Source organism: Bubalus kerabau, chromosome 15 (assembly GCF_029407905.1).
Source record: "Bubalus kerabau isolate K-KA32 ecotype Philippines breed swamp buffalo chromosome 15, PCC_UOA_SB_1v2, whole genome shotgun sequence".
NCBI lineage: Eukaryota > Metazoa > Chordata > Mammalia > Artiodactyla > Bovidae > Bubalus > Bubalus kerabau.
In genome coordinates this window covers 47,098,484-47,120,595 of record NC_073638.1, presented here as the reverse complement: position 1 = coordinate 47,120,595, position 22,112 = coordinate 47,098,484, and the positions used below count along the sequence as shown (strand labels likewise).

At 39.7% G+C, this 22,112-nt stretch overlaps 2 protein-coding genes across 2 annotated transcripts; both read right to left on the bottom strand.

The window, feature by feature from the left end:
• Window positions 1-4,579: 4,579 nt before the first annotated feature.
• On the bottom strand, window positions 4,580-5,542 carry LOC129628576 (olfactory receptor 52L1-like). The gene has a single exon (XM_055548036.1). It carries the CDS (start codon window positions 5,531-5,533, stop codon window positions 4,580-4,582), a length of 954 nt encoding a protein of 317 aa, XP_055404011.1. The 5' UTR covers window positions 5,534-5,542.
• A 13,723-nt stretch (window positions 5,543-19,265) lies between these two features.
• Window positions 19,266-21,010, bottom strand: LOC129628284 (olfactory receptor 52L1). Its single transcript, XM_055547700.1, has one exon. It carries the CDS (start codon window positions 20,982-20,984, stop codon window positions 20,031-20,033), a length of 954 nt encoding a protein of 317 aa, XP_055403675.1. The 5' UTR covers window positions 20,985-21,010; the 3' UTR covers window positions 19,266-20,030.
• Between the last annotated feature and the right edge of the window lie 1,102 nt (window positions 21,011-22,112).

The following is a 22,112-nucleotide window of genomic DNA, read 5'->3' as shown; positions in this document are numbered from 1 at the left end:
CACTTGTTTATTTTGGCCTTTGTTGACTTTGCTTTTGATGTCAAATCCAAAAATTATTGCCAATAATGATGTTGAGGAGTTTATCCCTTGTGTTTTCTTTTGGATTTTTATGGTTTCAGGCCTGCAGACCATTTTGAGTTGATTTTTGAGTACTGTGTAAAATAGGGATCCAATTCCATTCTTCTGCATGTGGTTATCCAGTTTTTCCAACACTATATGTTAAAAAGACTATTCTTTTCCCATTGCTTATTCTCAGCTCCTTTGTTGTAAATTAATTGACCACCGTGCATGAGTTTACTTCTGAGGTCTCTGTTCTGTTCTATTGATATATGGTCTGTTTTTATGACAATACAATATTGTTTTGATAACTATAGATTTGTAATATAATTTTAAATATAATGAGTAAAGAAACATAAAAATAATTCAGTAATAGTATTACGATATGGGAAAGTGTAACAGAACTGTTTCAAATACTTTCAGATATTTCTGGAATTCAAAAGTCAGATTGGATTGAATTTATAGTAAAGCCAGAATAAAAAACCCTGCAAACCAATGTATGTATGGAGGGTAGAATTATGAGTTAGAGAAAGAGGAATTGGAGAAGCTAAAACTTGGTGTGAAGATGGGAAGTATTCTTATTAAGAGATTCAGGGAATACTCTAGGCTTAGAATAAATAGAAATGATAATAGAAATGATAATAGAAATGGAAGACAAGTCCTCAGTGGATTGATGAGGAAATTTTCTCATATTGAACTGCATAAAGCAGATGAATGTGTTTGGTATCCTGTGCACACAAAGTAACAAGGAAACCAGCTCCCTCTATAAATAAAGAGGATGCTGCTCTATCTCCAAATCCTGTCATTTCTGTGGGGCTGGATGAAGAGGATCAGAGTCAATTGACTCTATCTCAAGAGTCAATTCTGAGATACTGTCAGTACTCAAGGTTAGAAATAGAGAAAAAGTATGGAAAAACAGTCCACTGATCAGCAAAATACACTATAGCATCACTGGCTTCAGACATAAAACTTCTCTACTTCAGCAAAAGAAGAAGAAACTCACTGCACTTTTTCATCTTTCTCTTGACAGCCTAAAGGGAATTCTGCCTGTGAGCAAATGACCTATAGAGTCCTACCATCAGGGCGCAGGGGCTGTGACCTTCACAGCCTCTGAGGAAACTCACACCACCTACCCAAACCAGTTAATTTTAATCAATGAACAGACATATAGGGTAAGAATATAAAGTTTTGTGGAAAACTAGCAAAAAAGAAAGGTCAGTGCTAAATAAGCATAAAAACTAATCCATTAGAAAATTCACTAGAAATTCACTAGAGCCAAAAAGTGAAAAAAAAATAGATATAAAATAAATAATAATAGTTTGGTATCCTTTTTAATGCATCTTTGAGATGGTAGAAAAGTAAAGAAATCTAAATCAGCAGAGAATATAAGAAAGTTAAATGCAAAAGGAGAGGGTAGGATGATGAGAGAATAGCATTGAAACATATACATTACCACATGTAAAACAGACAGCCAGTGGGAGTTCGATGCGCCACGCGGGGAACCCAAAGCCAGCAGTCTGTCATGGCCTGGAGGTATGGGGAGGGCAGAGGGAGGGGTTTCAAGAGAGAGGAGACATATGTATACCTAATGCTGATTCATGCTGATGTGTGACAAAAACCATCACAATATTGTAAAGTAATTATCCTCTAATTTAAAAAAAAGAAAGCCAAAGCTACCATTTGACTGAATGGCCATACAGTTTAACTATTTTAATATTTTAATAATATTGATAAATATTTAACATGGATGACCAAGGTAAGCAGGAAAAAAACACAAATAAACACTGCTAGGAATTAAATAGGAGATACAGTACAGACACCATGGAAAATAAAATATAAGAAGAAAATGACATAAATAGTTCTCTGATAGTAAATTTGAATGAGCACAAAATAAATGCATTTTACCCAAACAAAACCTTGCAAACATTTTCAAAGGAAATTCTAGAAGACATACGTATCCCACTGGAACGATCTAAAACAAAAACATGTATTTTTAGGTTTTAGCCAGTAACTGCAACAAAGATTCCTCAAAGTACAGTGGCTTAAATCACCTACAAGTGCATTTCTGTCACAGGTTTAAGTCAGGTTTGGTGGCCCAGAGAGCAATAGGACACAAGCTCTTCAATAATGTTACTCTGCCTTCTTCAACACGCATTTCCATCTTTTGATGCAAGGAAGCTCCTTCACATCTGCCTTCCAAGCATCAGAAAATGGTAAAACAGAAAGAGAGAGCAAATTACTCCTTGTATAATCTACTCAAACTAAAGTACCTCTTACTTTGTTTGCAAGTGAGTGTGATACATATTATCAAAGCAGTTGCCCAATGGGTGTGATACAGCATAGCCTGGACTTCCCCTGGACAACTTAGCAGAGTTTTAAGTCCTAGACCTAGAGCCAAGGTGATGAGACTGTGTCATTCCTCCTGCATAAGAGCCCGAACCAGTCCTCCCTAACTCACCCACGTGTGCCAACCAAATTAAGACTTCCAACTCAGCTCTATAACAAAAGACTATTTATTAGGAGTAAAATTTTCCAAAAAAAAAAAGAGAGAGAGAGAACAACTAGAAACACTAACCGTTTACTCCACCTTTTCTACCCTGATAGGAACCTCTCATCACTAGAGCATCTTACCTCTAAGTAGCAGTGACCTGATTTTTTCCAGGACTGAAAAAAATGTGTTACTTTTTAGGAATACAAAATAATTAAGCCTGATCTCAAGGCACCATCCAACAGAGTACAATACACCAACTGTGACAAACCTCTTGTAAGTTTTGACACGGTTCTTATTAGCAGAAGTGGACGGAGGGCTTACGAACATCACTCCATATCCACATTTCAGAAAGGCCCATTCTTTCAAGCAGCATAATTACTTATACATGTATTAATAAACCTATGTCTACTAACACCAGACACTAATACATTATATGCTTGTCAGATACTGGTAATTACATATTTGCTTTGTTTTGTTAAATTAAGACATAAAACACATAAACATATATCCAGTACTTGGTTTTATTCCCTCTTTATCCTAGACAAAATTATGGATAAGTTAAAATACAAACAGATGTTTTTAAAATAAATTCACTATACACACACACACATATACACATATGCACATAAAGAGAGAGATATTTCCTTGGAAATAGAGATTTTATTATTCTATGGACCTATAGAATAGGTCTGTAGTGCCTTCCCATCTTAAATTTATTTTAAATAAATAAAAACATTCATATTGCAACAAAAGATGTCTTATCACACTGCTTTGAGAGAAATTCTGCTGCCCCCCAGGAACGCAATGACCTAGAACTCACACCACTAACTTACAGGATTTGAAGACACTCTGAAACTAAAATCTGCCAAAAGTTAGGACTTTCCACCCTTAACCCAGATGATCCTGAAGGTCAGTTATTAGATGAAAACAGAAAAGATGACATATCCAAAGCTATCATCTTTTCTCTAATACTCAAGGTAGCAGTAACTTGATGTCTTCTAGGACTAAAAAAAAATTGAAACTTTTTAGGGACTCAAAATAATTAAGTTCAATAGTAGGGCAACATCTGACAAACAGAAAACAAAGCAATTGTGACAATCCTCTTGTAAGCTTTTACCCAGCTCCTGTTAGCAGAGATGGTAGGAGGTCTAATTGACATCACTAGGTATCCACGTTCTAGAAACAATTTAAGTAGCATAACTGCTTCTACATTTACTAATAAAGCTATGTTTATCAACACCAGACTCTACACATGTTACGGTTATGAGACACTAATAAATACATAGCTACTTTTGCTTTATTAAATTTGTACTTATAAAACACTAATATGTTCAATATTTCTTCCCTTTTTATCTTAAGTAAAATTATAGGTAAATTAAAACACAATAAAGTTAAAATACAAATAGACCGTTTAAAAAAGAGAAATCACTACACGTGTTTTTTCATTTAAAATAGAGATCAGATCACATTATTTCCAGAACCTATTATGTTACCTGCCCCACTTAAGTTTATTTTAAATAAATAGCACCTATATTGCAGTGAAAGGAATTCTCTCACATTGTGGCTGTCTCAAATGCTTTAAGAAAGGCTCACTACATAAGAACCTGGTGACCTGAAGCTCACAACACTTACAAGCGTTGATGACACTCAGAACTAAAACTAGGCAAACATTAAAACTTCCCATACCCACTCCAGATGTGTTGTACAGTCCGTCATTAGACAGAGATAGGAATAATGGCATATCAGAGCTATCATCTATTTCTCCTATCCTCAAATGCCTCCATCACCAGGTGTAGAGAAATGTCAGGATCATGAAAGAAAGAATGGGGAAAATATTTACAAGTTTAGCTCTCCAGGTGCATCCCAATCAGCCGTGGCACCAAGTGTTCATGATATTCTTTGCCATGAGACTATTACAACCAGAAGGACTTCTCACAATAGCAGTGGACTCGATCCATATGGCCAACACCAACCATGGGCTCCTGGCAGCATGGCTGGCAAGAACCTCTGAAGAAAATGATTGGGATGTGTTCAGATCTGTCCTTTTATGTCAAACACCCTGAGTACTCGCTGGCGGATCTGCTGAGTCTTCACCCCATAGACCAGAGGATTGAGTGCAGGTGGCACCAGGAGGTAGAGTGTGGCCAGAAGAACATGGACATGATGGGGCACCTGCCGGCCAAAGCGGTGAGTGAGGAAGGAGAATATTCCAGGCACATAGAAGACCAGGATGACACAAATATGAGATCCACATGTGCTAAAGGCCTTAAGTCGGGCCTCACCCCCTGGTACCTTCAGCACTGCCTGCAGGATGAGGGCATAGGAAACACCAATGGCCAGGACATCTAGACCAACCACAAGCAGTGCCACTGCCAGTCCATAGGCTCGGTTCACTGTGCTGTCTGAGCAGGCAAGTTTTACCACAGCCATGTGTTCACAGTAGGAATGGCCTATGACGGTGGCCTGGCAGAAGACAAGTCTCCTCAACAAGATGGGGAAAGGGAGGAGGAGGAGTATCCCCCGCACCAGCACCGCCATCCCAATGTGCCCTATGACCCTGGGATGCAGGATGGTAGAATGGTGCAGAGGGTGACAGATGGCTACATAGCGATCCAGAGCCATGGCCACAAGTACCCCTGACTCCATGGAAGAGAACGCGTGGATGAAGAACATCTGGATCAGACAGACGGTGTACCCAATCTCATGGGCGTGAACCAGGAGCACTGCAAGGGTTTTGGGTGCAGTGGAGGAGGCCAGGACCAGGTCAATGCCAGAGAGCATGGCCAGAAAGAGGTACATAGGCTGGTGCAAGGATGGGTCCGTCCAGATGGTGGAGAGGATGGTGACATTGCCCAGTAGGGCAAGGAGGTAAAGGACACACAGCGGCAGTGCTATCCAGTGCTGGCTTTCCTCTAAACCCGGGATGCCGATCAGGAAAAAGGATGGCTGGATCGGCCTCCAGCTGGAATTACTCAGGGTTGTCATCAATGGCTTGGAAAGGGAAGAGGCAAAAAAACCAAAATCATAATTTCTCCATTCCTGATGCATTTTTTGTCCCCATAACTCTCTATTTAAAACTTTTGCTATGTCTGTCTCTTATCATGCTGATTCAGTGCTTCTGAAAGCCCCACTTAACAAGAAATACAAATTAAATAGCTACTATGTTTAACTTCTGCAGAGTTAAAACAAAAATCTTTAAACTAGATATGTTTGTTTATATGTGTTAGTCTTAAAAGACAGACACAGTGTGAAATAATTGTCTTTTCAGTGTAAGAGAGGATTACACACTTGTATTTATGTATTGTCAATAAGAGTCAGACAGGATTCAGTTCTTGTGGATTATAAATCTATACATCACTTCAACTATCTTTTTTGCAACTCAATGATAACAAAAAATATTACCCCGAAACTGTGACCATGGCAGGTACAAAATCTTAAATGCCTGGAGGCACATATCTCCCACCTTTTGCTTTCCTTCCTGATTCAAATCGACAAGTAAAAGAACATTTTTCATTGACACCTCTAAGAAAAATCTCACAATTTTATAAAACTTCATATTACAGTGCTGAACATTCTACGCAATGAGGAAGTTAATTCTCTCTTAACTACTTTCTTTCTGGTACAAGTTTCAACCCCTTTCTCTCGTATCAGCTGAGGAGTCAGAGGACAGCTGCGCATTTGTGGAAGGCCACCACCCATTGCTCTGATAGGAGCAGTGTCAGCAGAGCAGTGGAGGAAGATGAAGATAAACTTTAGTGCACAAAGGAGAAGAGCAGAGACATGTGTCTGAGTACAACCTGCCTCTTCTTTGTACTGGGTTGTTGTGAGTCTAGGGAGAAGGCTGAGAGCTGTTTGTTAAGCATTAATTACTAAAGTAAATAAGAAATCCCTCAATGATTTGTAGAGGAAAAGCAGAAGGGACTTTATTCCCAGGAACCTAAAAATGAAGACATATTTAGCTCTCTGGCCAGAAAGCAGAGGACAAGTAACAATATTTGAAGATGTCCATTCTTAATTATTCATGTAAATTTAGTCCAAGTGACCTCTCTTCTATGAAACCTTCCCCAAATTCTGTGAGGCAACCTGGCGTGTCTCCTTTACTTTTCTATAAAATCATCTTACTGGCCATGTCATTGCACTGATTACTTTGGACTATGAAACTCATTAGTCTGTCAGTCATTAAAAAGTGGGGACTATCCCTTGCTTATGGGCTTTCCTGGTGGCCAGTGGTAAAGAATCTCTGTGCCAATACAAGAGATGCAAGTTCAATCTCTGAGTGGGGAAAATACCCTGGAGAAGGAAATGGCAACCCACCCCAGTATTCTTGCCTGGAAAATCCCATGGACCGAGGAGCCTCACGGGCTATCCATGGGATTGCAAAGAGTCAGACATAACTTAGCAAATAAGCATGCATGCATGCATGCTTGCAGTCACAGGGCAAGTCCCAAAAAGGCCAGAATTTAATTGGTGCCCAGTAATGTTTGGTGAATAAATAAATATCTATATGAGTACATTTAAAATAAATAAATGTGTATATAAAGCCACCAGGAATCATGAGAACTTGACAAGACAGACCCTGAACTTAAGGAACAGGAATGATGTAGCAGATGGTGGGGCATCTATGAGACATGGACTGACTAAGCCTCAGTGCTCCTCACCAGGTGATATTCTGGTTGCCTCATGGTAGAAGAACCACATTGAATCTCTCTGCCATAGGAAGCTGTGGCAGAATCCTAGGTGTGTGTCAGAAATGAGGAACTCCTCATGGTGGTCAGTTCCAGCACAGTCTCTGTCACTACAGGCAAGAAGGCTCTTCTGCAGGCTGTGGCCTGTCCCTGTGCCATTAATCTCCTTCTTTACAGTGGTGTGGATTTTATGACAGTAGTAAAGGGAGAGGCAGGGACCCAGAGATTAGGCGAGGACACAAAAAGTGTGGGTTTGTGGGGATGACGTACTAGGAGAGAGAAAAATAGAGCTCAAACCCTCAGATGTAGAGGTCAAATGTCAAATCTGAGACACATAAATAGTCAATGAAATGTCTAGAACAGGGGTATAGTTCTCTTGACCTCTAGCCTACCTTCTGACAATGCACGCTTTACAGTCCCAATGTGTGTGTGTGTGTGTGTGTGTGTGTTAGTAGCTCAGTCGTATCCAACTCTTTGCAACCCTACGGACTGTAGCCCACCAGGCTTCTCTGTCCATGGGATTCTCCAGGCAAGAACACTGGTCAGTCCCAACATAGGATTGAGCAAGACTTAGCAACATGAAGAGAACTTAGAAAGAGGAGGAAATTCCCAGACTCAAGAAGGTTTCACTAGGACCCTGTCTGCTCAGCTGAAGAAACTGAGTCCCAGTTCTGTCTCCATAATGATCTTCTGCCTAGCTTGGAAGTATCAGTGATAAAGAAGATTTTACATCCAGAAGGCCCACACAGAAATCTCTGAATACCAAAGAGGAAACAAAATGCATCACATAGGTCTGGGCAACTCAAGTTTTCCAAGGATGTGAAGCATGGTACTAGCTCTGGCAAGACTTGGCTGAATTAGGTAAATAAGACATACCTACATGCACCATATGTGATGAGGATGCCAACCTAGGAGAATGCTAAAGGCCCCTGTGAATGGCTCAGCTGACCATGGAGATTTACTGGCATTGGGAAGTATATGCAAGCTCGCAGATTAGCTTGCAGCATGTGTGATTTAAAGGGTAGAAGCTAAGGGGATTGAAATAGAGTGGGTTAGTTTTGAGGAATCAGTGAGTTTGGAGGATAACGTCTCTGAGACAAAGGGAAACAAACTTAGAGCTACTAAGAGGTGTCAAACATATTAGAAGACTCAGAGCCATAGTAGTCAACCAAGAAATAACTCCTATTGCAAGGATTATGGGAAAGATGGAAGTCATCTGTCAAGAGCCTACCCCAGAACCTTAAGCTCCAAACCTGACCTCATTTTCCACAACTGAAATACAATGCAAAAACTTTTAGCTGGTTCTGTCATCCTCACTCTGAAAGGCAAGTCCATTCTTGTACTGCCCCAAGGTAGTACAAGTCACCTTTGGTGACTGCAAAAAAAGGGCTGAGCAGGGAAACTGTCATTACCAATTGCCAGGTCCCAGAAGACACTAAAAACATGCCTGGACAGAGCCAGAGTTAGCCTCAAGAATGACTGGAGGCACACAGAGCCATCTTCTACCCGAGGGATAGCTAGTTGGACAGAGACAGAGCAGGGAGTGGCAACTTCACCTGATCCAAGGTCCCATTTGTCCAGTGTTGATCATCACTCCCAAGCCTGTACATCCTGATGCTCAGTAAGCTAGAAAACCCCACATTGCTCTGTAAGATCAGACTTCTCATATTCACAGGTCAAATTCAGCCCCGGCAAATTCTTTAGTGGACTCCATAGTTAAATGTGTTCATTCCTCCATCTGTTGAAAGTGTCAGGTGCTAAAAGCCCATAATTAAGTCACTCTCCCTTGCTGATTCATCCAAGACAATTTTTGTTCCTGAGTGCAGTTCTCAGCCAGTGTCTGGTTTATATACAAACACACAGACTTGACCCTCTTTGTTCACTTTGAAACAACACTGAAGGACCATCTCCCTCAAGAGCATCGCATAGAATTAGCTTAGGTATCTAGGGTAACTGGATCATAGTTTAACCTCTTTCTCTTCTCCATATTTCCCTGACATCCTGACAGACATAACCAGGTATAATTTTCAAGTATGCTTCACAATAAACTTCTTGCATACAAACCTCCAAGTCTTATCCGACCTATGACAAATGCCACACGTTTTTGAATTGAGTGCTTCTCTCCTAGGGGATTGTGACAGGTCCACAGACATCAACTCCATTCCTACAGCAAGTATGAGATAAATATTGATCCTGAAACAGTTCCTCCCAGTAGGTTCCCAAAGAGGCAGACTTTTGCCATCATATCTAACCAAAATCCCAACCAAAACTGTGATATTTTAGAACCCAATGAATGAATGCTAAGGTTAATCTGGAAGAATAAATGCATAAAAAGAGCTTTAAAATTGTAGTTTTAAGTTATATGGTCCAGTTGTGCATTAAGTTTTTATAAAAATAGACTATTTAATTCAGTTTGATACTGGCACAAAAATAACCAGGAAGACATATGAAAAAACAAATTACCCAGATATAGAATTAATGCATGTGTGTGTGTGTGCTTAATCTCTTCAGTCATGTCTGACTCTTTGTAACCCTATGGACTGTAGCCCACCAGGCTCCTCTGTCCATGGGATTCTCCAGGCATAGAATTAATACATATAAAAATTATGTATATGACAAAGGAGGCATAATAATCAGTTAGGGGGAAATGTAGATGCTATTTTTTAATAATTCAAAACAAATTTCTTTACATACTTCTCATTAACATCAAAATTAATTTCATATAAATGTTATGTCACAAAACCAAAAGCTCAGCTATTTAAAATTTAAAGGCTAAGACGTGAATATTGGTCAAAATTTTGAGTAAAGAACAGCATTCTGCAATTTTTACTTGAGGAGTGAAATGGTCTAAAATTTAATGAATGCTAAGTAGACTCTCTCCTAATGGTAATAAATAGTAATGATGATAAGAGTGATAATGATGATGAGGTTTGTTACCATATGTTTACAAAGTTCACAGACTACCATAGAGATCATTCATAAATTCCTGGTTAACAACTTCACTGTAAGCCTGAAACATCAAACACTATGTGTTTGATTTTTAAATATAAAGTATAGCTACATCTACTCAAAGCTATCTATGATCTTTCCAGTAGTCATGTATGGATGTGAGAGTTGGACCATAAAGAAGGCAGAGCGCCAAAGAATTGATGCTTTCGAACTGTGGTGCTAGAGAAGACTCTTGAGAGTCCCTTGGACAGCAAGGAGATCAAACCAGTCAATCCTAAAGGAAATCAGTCCTCAATATTCAATGGAAAGATTGACACTGAAGTTGAAGTTCCAATACTTTGGCCACCTAATAAGAAGAGCCGACTCATGGGAAAATACCTTGGTGCTGGGAAAGATTGAAGGCAGAAGGAGAAGGGGGAAAATGAGGAAGAGATGGTTGGATGACATCACCAACTCAATGGATGTGAGTTTGAGAAAACTGCAGGAGGTAGTGAAGGACAGGGAAGCCTGGTATGCTGCCGTCCATGGGGTCACAAAGGATTAGACAAAACTTAGCCACTGCACAACAACAACAACAAATCTAAAGTTATGATTACAATCATTTGCTTTCAATTCCATGTTCCAGATAAGAAGAAGGAAGAAAAGTCTCAACAGACTTTTGCGTTTGATTGATCGAAATGAGTCTGATGTCCATCTTTAGGTCCAAGATTCAAAGGTTAAGTATTTCAGCTTCACAGTCTCCATGATAGAAGAGAGTTATGGAAAAGTGGGTTTGAATGATGTTGAATAGCTTCAGTTCAGTTCAGTTCAGTCATTCAGTCGTGTCCGACTCTTTGCGACCCCATGGACTTCAGCACTCCAGGCCTCCCTATCCATCACCAACTCCCGGAGTTTACCCAAACTCATGTCCATTGAGTTGGTGATGTCATCCAACCATCTCATCCTCTGTTGTCCCCTTTTCCTCCTGCCCTCAATCTTTCCCAATATCAGGGTCTTTTCCAATGAGTCAGCTCTTTGCATCAGGTAGCCAAAGTACTGGAGTTTCAGCTTCAGCATCAGCCCTTCCAATGAACACCCAGGACTGATCTCCTTTAGGATAGACTGGTTGGATCTCCTTGCAGTCCAAGGGACTCTTAAGAGTCTTCTCCAACACCACAGTTCAAAGACATCAATTCTTCGGTGCTCAGCTTTCTTTACAGTCCAACTCTCACATCCATACATGACTACTGGAAAAACCATAGCCTTGACTAGCAGAACCTTTGTTGGCAAAGTAATGTCTCTAAGTTGAATAGCTTACTCTTAGTAAAAACAGATAATACACATCATGTACTTTTCATGCAATGGCTTCAAAATTGATAAGACATTGTATCATGAAGAAAGTCTCAAAAACTCCAAATAGTAAATAAGTTCCAAAGATCTCTGAATCCACATGACAAACTCAGAAGTCACTGCAGCTTCCTCCTTCCACTCTAAAAACTAGCTATACTGACATGATGTTCAATAGTAAATCAATCTATAATATGATACAAAACAAATGGAGAAGTGTTTATGAAGCAGAAAATATGGACATATTTCAAAAGACGAAAGACAGCTGTGATGAAATAATGGGAAAGAATGGAAGCCCAAAATGTGCACAGGAAAGGATTACTAGAAAAATAATATTTATTAAGAAATGTCTGATACTAGACAGGCAGGACTAGCCTTTTGCACATGCACTATTAGACCAAGAAGTGAGCCAAAAGTCACACAAGAGAAGTGAGTGTTCAGAATAGTGGTGACTGGGTCAGAAAATAGGACAGTGATCCACATGGCTATAAATAGCCATGCCCCATGCGACATGGGAAAGAAGCTCAACCATACACCAAGCCCTAGCACACCTCGCAACTCCCCAACAGTTTTTATCAAATAAATACAACAGCATTCTGAGATTGCCAGCTAGGAAAAAATAATAATAATTACCCAATGACCAAGATGGCTTGGTCTAAACTTTGGAAAGGTTTCTTTAAGACTACAGACCCCTAGCCTTAGTTTCCTTAGTTTCCTTAGAATATTTGCTTGAGAAACTCTACTTTGAGAAATTGTAAATTCTTTCTCAGCCCTTTTCCCATGTACATAAATCTTCTCCCAACCTCCTCCCAATTTTACAACCTAGAAATGTCTTTCAAAAGACGTGGAAACTTCCTCTTAAAATATAAACATTGATTCTTCCCTGGTGGTTCAGTGGTAAAGAATTCATCTGCCAATGCAGGAGGTATGGGTTCGATCCCTGATCCAGGAAGATCCCACATGGTGCAGAGCAACTAAGCCTGGGCGCCACAACTACTGAGCCCATATGCTACAACTTCTGAAGCCCAGGTGCTCTAGGGCCCGTGCTCTGCAACAAGAGAAGCCACTGCAATGAGAAACCTGCACACCACACCTAGAGAGTGGCCCCCACTCACTGTAACTAGAGAAAAGCACAAGCAGCAACGAAGACCCAGAGCAGCCAACAAATACATAAGTTTTAAATATATATATATATATATATACACACACACACACACACACATATATATATATATATATATATATATATATATACATGCATCAAAGGAGATAGCACTCCATCTCTCAGTCTCTATGGAGAGTACGAGCCTAATTTCCAAGAGCAGCAGTTAGCAAGCCCAGATGGCCTAATCACAGACTAATGCTTTTGCAATCTCAAGAATGACTCAATATGTTTGACACACCGTATTGATCAACCCCCACCTAAAACCTTCCAGTACTTTTCCACTAGCTCAGCACATGATTGAAACCCATTCCTCCTGACACTTTACACCAGTCCAACTCCACCTTTTGTTTTTGTTAAATTGGGTATCAAGACATGATCTGTGATGTCTAGATACATCTGTGCTGTGGAAATACAGTCACTCATTTGACAAGTGATGTTACAAGCCCTAAGTAACTGCACTGTTGCTTAGGATCTCTTACAGACCACATTCTTATGAATAGTCCCTTCACAAGTAAACCACTCTTAAATTATTCTAATATGAGTATATGCTCCGCTCTCTAGTGGGACTCTACTTAATTTTATGCACATTCATTAGCAAGCAGTTTCAAGGTAGTGATATGACAGATTTTGAATGATCATAGCTTTAAAAAATGAATAAGTAAAGGCAATATACAAGATACCTCTTACAAGATAATAGGTCAGTGAAAGGCAGATCTGGGGATACCCGGTGAGACCGGGAAGTACTTGGAAAGACCTAGACAAAACTTTGTGGAACAGAGATATTTTTTGGCAGTCGTTGGGATTATGGAAAACTGTTGACAGTGGAAAAAAGGATACAGTCAGTTTTGCTGTATCACTCGGTTTGAACGTATAAAGGTGTTCCAACACCAGTGATATATTAGAAAACATTTTGAGGATATTTGAATTTCATACTTGCCTTTGTATAACTTAAACACAGAAAACTGCATCAAGCTGAAAATGACCGTCATAAGAATATACAAAACACACAAATACACACATCCCCAACAGCTACAAGGTACCTTACTTAGTTCACTTCACAAATTTCCATCTAATTTCAAATAATGTTTCTTTTACCACTTCAAAATAATTCACAAGCTGCAAGTCTTCTGTCAGTTTCCACAAGCATGCTTCCTGCATTTTTCAAAGTAAAGCATTATATTCAATGGAGTATTTTTTAACCATTTAATATGCAAAACTCTACTGTATATTGTTTTCTATTTTTTTTATCCTACTCACTCCATTTCTCCATATATCCTATGGTTTTTCACATGGGATTTTGTGTAGCATAGTGAATTTAAAGAATTCATGTGTTATGTATAAGAGAACCAACTTATACCTGATAGGGTGAGTGGGGAGGAAACCAAGCCTGAGAGAATGGAGAACACAGCAGTTTAACCTGGAAGAGTTGTCCATCTGGGGCAGCTGTCCCTGGAGCTAGGCTTGAATAGGACTGTTCTGGGAGTGACCAAGTGTTGGAGGATGAACGGAACAAACAAGTGCCCACTGAACTGAAATAGTTATCTTGAAACCAAAAACCAAGGCTGGCAGCTCCATACCCAATGGATCAGTTTATTATAGGATAACTTACATGGTGGGTTTGGGCAGATGACAATCCAAAAGCATTTGCAGCTGCAAATGACAGTCCAGGGTTCACTGGGACAATGTTATAGTTAACCTAGGGTTGGGGTAGGTGCCAGAAACAGGAAGTGTATGCCTAAGTCAAGATTTATAGTCTACATAAAAATTTCTCCAATCATCATATTTATCCTTTGTGTTTCTCTCTTTTTCTTTGATGATCTTATCAGCACTTTATCAATATTATTAATCTTTCCAAAGTACTAGTTTTGCTCTTTTGTTGAATTGTTAAATTTTCTCTATTGTTTCTGCTTCCAATTTTATTCATTTTGCTATTATCTTTAATAATTCCTTAATCTTTTTTACCTTGTCTAAATTTATACTTCTTTTTCTAACTTCTTAAGTTGTCACCTTAGATAATTGATATTAAATCTTCGTACTTTCCTAATATAAACATTTAAAAGTGTAATTTTCCCTCTACTTTAGCTATATTCCACTTTTACTACATGTCATTATAGTTTGAAATATTTTCTAATATTCTCTATGATTTCTTACTTGAATCACAGATTATTTAGAGGTATTTTGTTTAATTTCTGGTTGTTTGGACCTTATCATGACATATATTGTTATTGTTTTCAGTTTAAATATATGTTGGGTTTTTCTTTGAAATTTATTGACATAATTTATGACCCAGCACAAAAATGTACCCCTCTCCCCCCACATTTTCCAACCTTCCTTTAACATTATCAAGTGAAAGTCACTCAGTTGTGTCCTACTCTCTGTGACCCCATGGACTGTAGTCTGTCAGGATCCTTTTTCCATGGAATTCTCCAGGCAAGAATACTGGAGTGGGTAGCCATTCCCTTCTCCAGGAGATCTTCCCAACCCAGGGATCAAACCCAGGTTTCCTGCATTGCAGGAAGATTCTTTACCATCTGAGCCACCAGGGAAGCCCAAGAATACTGGAGTGGGTAGCCTATCACTTCTCCAGGGGATCTTCCCGACCCAAGAATTGAACTGAGGTTTCCTGCATTGCAAGGGGATTCTTTACCAGCTAAGCTACTAGGAAAGCCCTTATAACATCATCAACCTCACCCAAAGAAAGTGAAAGGCGCCCTCTGCTGCCTACTAAGAAGGAACCTTATCCTCCACTTTCTCTTGCTTGTTTTTACATAAGGGAAGAAAGGTCACTAACCGGACAGACTGTTGGAGTAGTGGTGGGGTTGTTGAGTCTAAGAGTAGGTAGCCTGTTCCAACCTGTCCATTTCACTGACTGCCTAGAGGATCTATAAGGACAGCAATGGACTCTCTTTTGCATCATATTCAAATGTCATAAGTTCACTTGCATAAGTACCCATGATCGGCTTCCCAAAGAAAACTCGGGAGCCAGCCATTATCTTTTTGTAGTTTACATTTTTCTAGATCTTCATCCATTTATGGGAATCCTACAGATGGCTCAGTGGTAAAGAATCCTCCTGCTAATACAGGAGATACAGGTTTTATCCCTGGGTCGAGGAGATCCCCTGGAGATGGATATGGCAACCCATTCCAGTATCCTTGCCTGGAAAATCCCATGAACAGAGGAGTCATGAACAGGGGCTACAGTCCATGGGGTCGCAAAAGAGTCAGAAAAGACTCAGAAACTAAGCAAGAACAACAAAGATATTTGTACTTTGAGCCAAATTTTCACATCAAGTATGTCCCCAGATTGGGGAAGGGAGTAAGCAGCGATCCTAAGATCTAGAATTAAGGGAATGAAATTGATGGCCCCCTCTGTGTTCTCTGCTTCCACATATATCAGTCATGACTTATTGGAGAGCTATGTATATGGAAGTTATTAAGCTCTATTATTACTTTCAGTCAGTTCAGTCATTCAGTCATGTCTGACTCTTTGCAACCCTATGGACTGCAGCATGCTAGGCTTCCCTGTCCATCACCAACTCCCAAGCTTGCTCATCTCATGTCCATTCAGCCGGTGATGCCATCCAACCATCTCGTCCTCTATTGTCCCCTTCTCCTCCTGCCTTCAATCTTTCCTAGCATCAGGGTCTTTTCCAATGAGTCAGTTCTTTGCATCAGGTGGCCAAAGTATTGGAGCTTCAACTTCAGCATCAGTCCTTCCAATGAATATTCAGGGTTGATTACCTTGCTGGTTTGATCTCCTTGCTGTTCAAGTGACTCTCAAAAGTCTTCTCCAATACCACAATTCAATAGTATCAATTCTTTGGACCTCAGCTTTCTTTATAGACCAAATTTCACATCCATACATTACTTTGGCCCCTCTTTAATTCCTTGTGAGTGATCACTACTCCTAAGAATACAGAGAGGATTAAGAGTAGAAAACCTGTGCTTCTAATCTCCAGCAGTACTCCTGAGCTTTTTTCTCTCAAAGAGGCACTCTGTTTCTACCAAGTTGAGGAACATCTAATTCTAGAATGAGAAATCTGTATTCCTAATCCTAAACAAAAAACCACACCAAAAATTACTAACAGAATAAAAGAAGCACTCTCTGCAGAGGTACCAAGTTTGTGTATTCATCCTGTATTACAATTACTGAAGATGTTTCTTGCACTGGAGATTAAGTCAGACATTTAGCTTTGAGAAGTAAATGGAACACAAAAGACTCCTATCTACCAGAAGCTTATGGCTTAAAATGGAAGCTATATACAAAACTACTAATACCAAAAAATGAAATCTAAAATGTAATAATTCTGATTCAGGATGCTGGACTGAAAATATGATGTACTTTTCTCTCTCTCCCAAAAGTCTCATTTAATAGACAAAGAATTATTAAAATAACAATAACAGTTCTAGGATACAGGGAAGTGTAAAACAATTGGTTCAAATATTTTCTGAATTTTATGGATCCATAAGTCAAATTGGATTGGAAATATAGAAAAAAACAAAATGAAAAAAATCTGTAAACCAATGTAAATGTGGACGATAGAATTATGAGTTAGGGAAAGAGTAATTGGAGAAGTTAAAGCTTGATTTAGAGATAGGAAATGTTCTTATTAGGAGATCTAGGGAATGCTCCAAGCTTAGAATAAATAGAAATAATAACATAAAAGAAAAATCATTCAGTGAATTAATGAAGAAATTATTCTTGTAGTGTCAGAGGAGATGGGTCAGTTTAGTATCCTGTGCACAAAGTGACAAGGAAACCAGCTCCCTCTATAAATGAAGGAGGTGTTGCTGAATCTCCAAGCCCTGTTATTGCTGTGGGGCCAGACAGAGAGAATCAGTTAATTCTGAGGTAATGTCAGTAAACCAGCAGAAAAGACAAGAAGGTTAATCCAAAGCATCAGTACTAACACTTAGCTGAATGGCTACACAGTGAAATACTTTCATAATACTGATAAATGTTTATCATGGGTAATCAAGGAAAAGAGAAAAAGCACAAGCAAACACTGCTAGGAATGAAATAGAGGATATACCACAGACACAGTAGAAAATTAAATAATGCAATAATTTAAATAACTTTCTCATACTAAATTTGGATGTGAGTAAAATAAATAGATTTTTAGACAGGAACCACAAATCTTTTCAAAAGGAAATTTTAAAAGATGTCCTTCAGGCAGAGAAATACGTATACTACTAGAAAGATCTGAGATGAAGACTGTATACTGCTTAAGCTATAGGTTAGTCTGTTGTAACAAAGATCCCCCCAAAATACATTGGCTTAAACCAACTTTAAGTTCATTTTTGTCACAGATATAAGCCAGGTTTGGTGGCCCAGGAAGAATCAGGACACAGACTTTTCTATAATGTAGCCCTGCCATCTTCAACACACATTTCCATCTTTTGATCCAAGGAAGCTGCTTCACATCCACATTCCAAGCACTGGAAAGTACTATAAATGGAAGGACAAAGCAAATTACTCCTTTTATAATCTACTCAAACTAAATACCTCTAGTGTCAAAGTAGTTGTTTTCCAGTGTGTGTGATATAGCATAGACTGGCTTCCCCAGGACAATTTACCATAGTTTAAATCCCACACCTAGAAAAGAGTGATGAGAATATGTAATCCCTCCTGCAATAAGAACTCAGACCAATCCTCCTTTACTCACCCATGTGTGACAACCAAATTAAAGACTTCATACTCAGCTTTATAATATAAAACTACTTATTAGAAGTAAAATTTACAAAGGAAGGAGAAATTGGAAACACTAACCATCTACTCTACCATGATGGAATCTCAAGATAGGATACTCTGATCACTTGAGCATCTTACTTCTAGGTACCAGTGACTTGATTTCTTCAAGGACTAAAAAACATTGTAACTTTTCTAGGGACTCAAAATAGTGAAGATCAATATTAAGGCAATATCCCACAAACAGGCAACAAATCAATTACGACAATCCTTTTATAACTTTTTACCCAGTTCCTGTTAGCAGAGATGGAGTGAGGCCTCATTGAAATCACTCCATATCCACATTTCAGAAAGAGTAACTCAGTTTAAGTGGCATCAGTCAGTCAGTCAGTTCAGTCGCTCAGTCGTATCCGACTCTTTGCGACCCAATGAATCACAGCATGCCAGGCATCCCTGTCCATCACCATCTCCCGGAGTTCACTCAAACTCACATACATCAAGTCGGTGATGCCATCCAGCCATCTCATCCTCTGTCGTCCCCTTTTCCTCCTGCCCCCAATCCCTCCCAGCATCAGAGTCTTTTCCAATGAGTCAACTCTTTGCATGAAGTGGCCAAAGTACTGGAGTTTCAGCTTTAGCATCATTCCTTTCAAAGAACACCCAGGACTGATCTCCTTTAGAATGGACTGGTTGGATCTCCTTGCAGTCCAAGGGACTCTCAAGAGTCTACTCCAACACCACAGTTCAAAAGCATCAATTCTTCGGTGCTCAGCTTTCTTTTTTTTTTTTTTTTTTTCAGTGCTCAGCTTTTTTCACAGTCCAACTCTTGCATCCACTGGCATAACTGCTTCTAAATTTACTAATAAACCTATGTTTATCAACATCATATTCTAACATATGTTATAGTTGTGAGATACAAATAATTACAGGTTACTTTTGCTTGGTTAAATTAATACTTATAAAATACATAAATTCAACACTTTATCTTATTCTTTCTTTATCCAAAGAAAAATATAGGTAAATTAAAATGCAATAAATCTGAAATACAACAGATCTTTTAAAAAAGAAAGTCACTATTCACATGTGTTTCTACACTAAATACAGGGATATCACATTATTCCCTATCACAGTATCTGCTCCACATAAGTTTGTTTTAAATAAATAACACCCATATTTCAGGAAAAGGTATTTTCTCACATTGTGACTGTCTCAAACAATTTGAGAAAGGTTCTTACTACACAGGAGCCTAGTGACCTGAAGCTCATAGCACTTACAAGTTTTGATGACACTCAGAACTAAAGCAGGACAAACACTGGAACTTTCCATATACACTCTAGGAGATGTTGCACAGTCAGTCATTAGATAGAAAAAATGGCATATCCAGAGCCATCATGTGTGTCTCCTAACCCCAAACCCCTCCATCACCAGGAATAGAGAAATGTTTGGATTAGGAAATAAAGGATGGAGGAAATATTCACAATCAGGCTCTCTAGGCACATCCCAATCAGCCACGGAGCCAAGTGTTCATGATGTTCTTTGCCATGAGACTATTATGACCAGAAAGATTTCTCATGATAACAATGGACTTGATCCATGTGGCGAAGACCAACCATGGGCTCCTGGCAGCATGGCTGGCAAGAACCTCTGAAGAAAATGATTGGGATGTGTTCAGATCTGTCCTTTTATGTCAAACACCCTGAGTACTCGCTGGCGGATCTGCTGAGTCTTCACCCCATAGACCAGAGGATTGAGTGCAGGTGGCACCAGGAGGTAGAGTGTGGCCAGAAGAACATGGACATGATGGGGCACCTGCCGGCCAAAGCGGTGAGTGAGGAAGGAGAACATTCCAGGCACATAGAAGACCAGGATGACACACATATGAGATCCACATGTGCTAAAGGCCTTAAGTCGGGCCTCATCCCCTGGTACCTTCAGCACTGCCTGCAGGATGAGGGCGTAGGAAACACCAATGGCCAGGACATCTAGACCAACCACAAGCAGTGCCACTGCCAGCCCATAGGCTCGGTTCACTGTGCTGTCTGAGCAGGCAAGTTTTACCACAGCCATGTGTTCACAGTAGGCATGGCCTATGACGGTGGCCTGGCAGAAGACAAGTCTCCTCAACAAGATGGGGAAAGGGAGGAGGAGGAGTATCCCCCGCACCAGCACCGCCATCCCAATGTGCCCTATGACCCTGGGATGCAGGATGGTAGAATGGTGCAGAGGGTGACAGATGGCTACATAGCGATCCAGAGCCATGGCCACAAGTACCCCTGACTCCATGGAAGAGAACGCGTGGATGAAGAACATCTGGATCAGACAGACGGTGTACCCAATCTCATGGGCGTGAACCAGGAGCACTGCAAGGGTTTTGGGTGCAGTGGAGGAGGCCAGGACCAGGTCAATGCCAGAGAGCATGGCCAGAAAGAGGTACATAGGCTGGTGCAAGGATGGGTCCGTCCAGATGGTGAAGAGGACGGTGACATTGCCCAGTAGGGCAAGGAGGTAAAGGACACACAGCGGCAGTGCTATCCAGTGCTGGCTTTCCTCTAAACCCGGGATGCCGATCAGGAAAAAGGATGGCTGGATCAGCCTCCAGCTGGAATTACTCAGGGTTGTCATCAATGGCTTGGAAAGGGAAGAGGCAAAAAAACCAAAGTCATGATTTCTTCATTCTTTATGTGTTATCACACTGTCCCGATCTGGCTACCATCTTCATGAGATGAAGAAAGAAGTTTAAACTGTAACACAAGGGAATAAAATCAGATACTAGGAGGAAAATCTCTTTTTCTTCAGATAATTTAGCAAAGGCAAGATATCCACATATCCTAATTAAGAGAGACTAGTTTCATTTAGGGATAAGCGTAAGCGTAGGCTGCTTTTAGAGATATGTTGAAACTCAAACATTCAATTACTTCTAGTCTGCAATTGTCTACACAGAAGAATTCTTTTTTTGCCCCTTGGCATTGATCAACACTATAAACCAGCCTGCTATTTTTTAAATTAGTATTCCTCAGATTCCATGAATTAGTACTCTACCACTGTTTCTCTCATATCCCCAGTCCACCGCTTTCTCCATCTACCTATTAGTTATATGTTGCTGATTCCAAGGGTTCACTCTTTCCTGTCTTCCATATTCTGTACTTTATCTCTGATTGAGCTCACATGAGTTTAAGTGTTTATATGCTTTAATTTATATACTTCCAAACAGCTTTTTTAAGTCAAATATCTTTCTGAAATACAAATCCACTTTTCCACTTGCTTCCTAAATATCTACACCACATGCTCAACATATTCAAAACTGAATTAACTTACCTATTCCTAAATCTGTTCCACTTTTTTGCCATGTTTTTGTGAATTACATCACTGTCAATTTATCCAACCCAGTATACGAACTTGAAATTACCCTTGCTTATTATGTCTCTCTTGCCTGCAAAGTCCCATGGACAGAAGAGCCTGGTGGGCTACAGAAAGATTCTGGCATTACTCAGTGCGAGCGACTGAGCATGCGCAATTCTGTCTCTCATCCTTTTTACATAATCACAGTATCTGTTGACTGGATTTTTAACCCTCCTTATATCCACTTCTTTTTCTCAACCCCCAATGTCCATGTTTAGGTCATACTCCCTACTCCTCCAAACTGGATTGTTTCCTTAAATCTCTCTGCTTTTGTCACTTATCCTTTCAATCCACTCTCTATTCTCAAGCCAAAGTGTTATTCAGATCAGATCAGTCGCTCAGTCGTGTCCG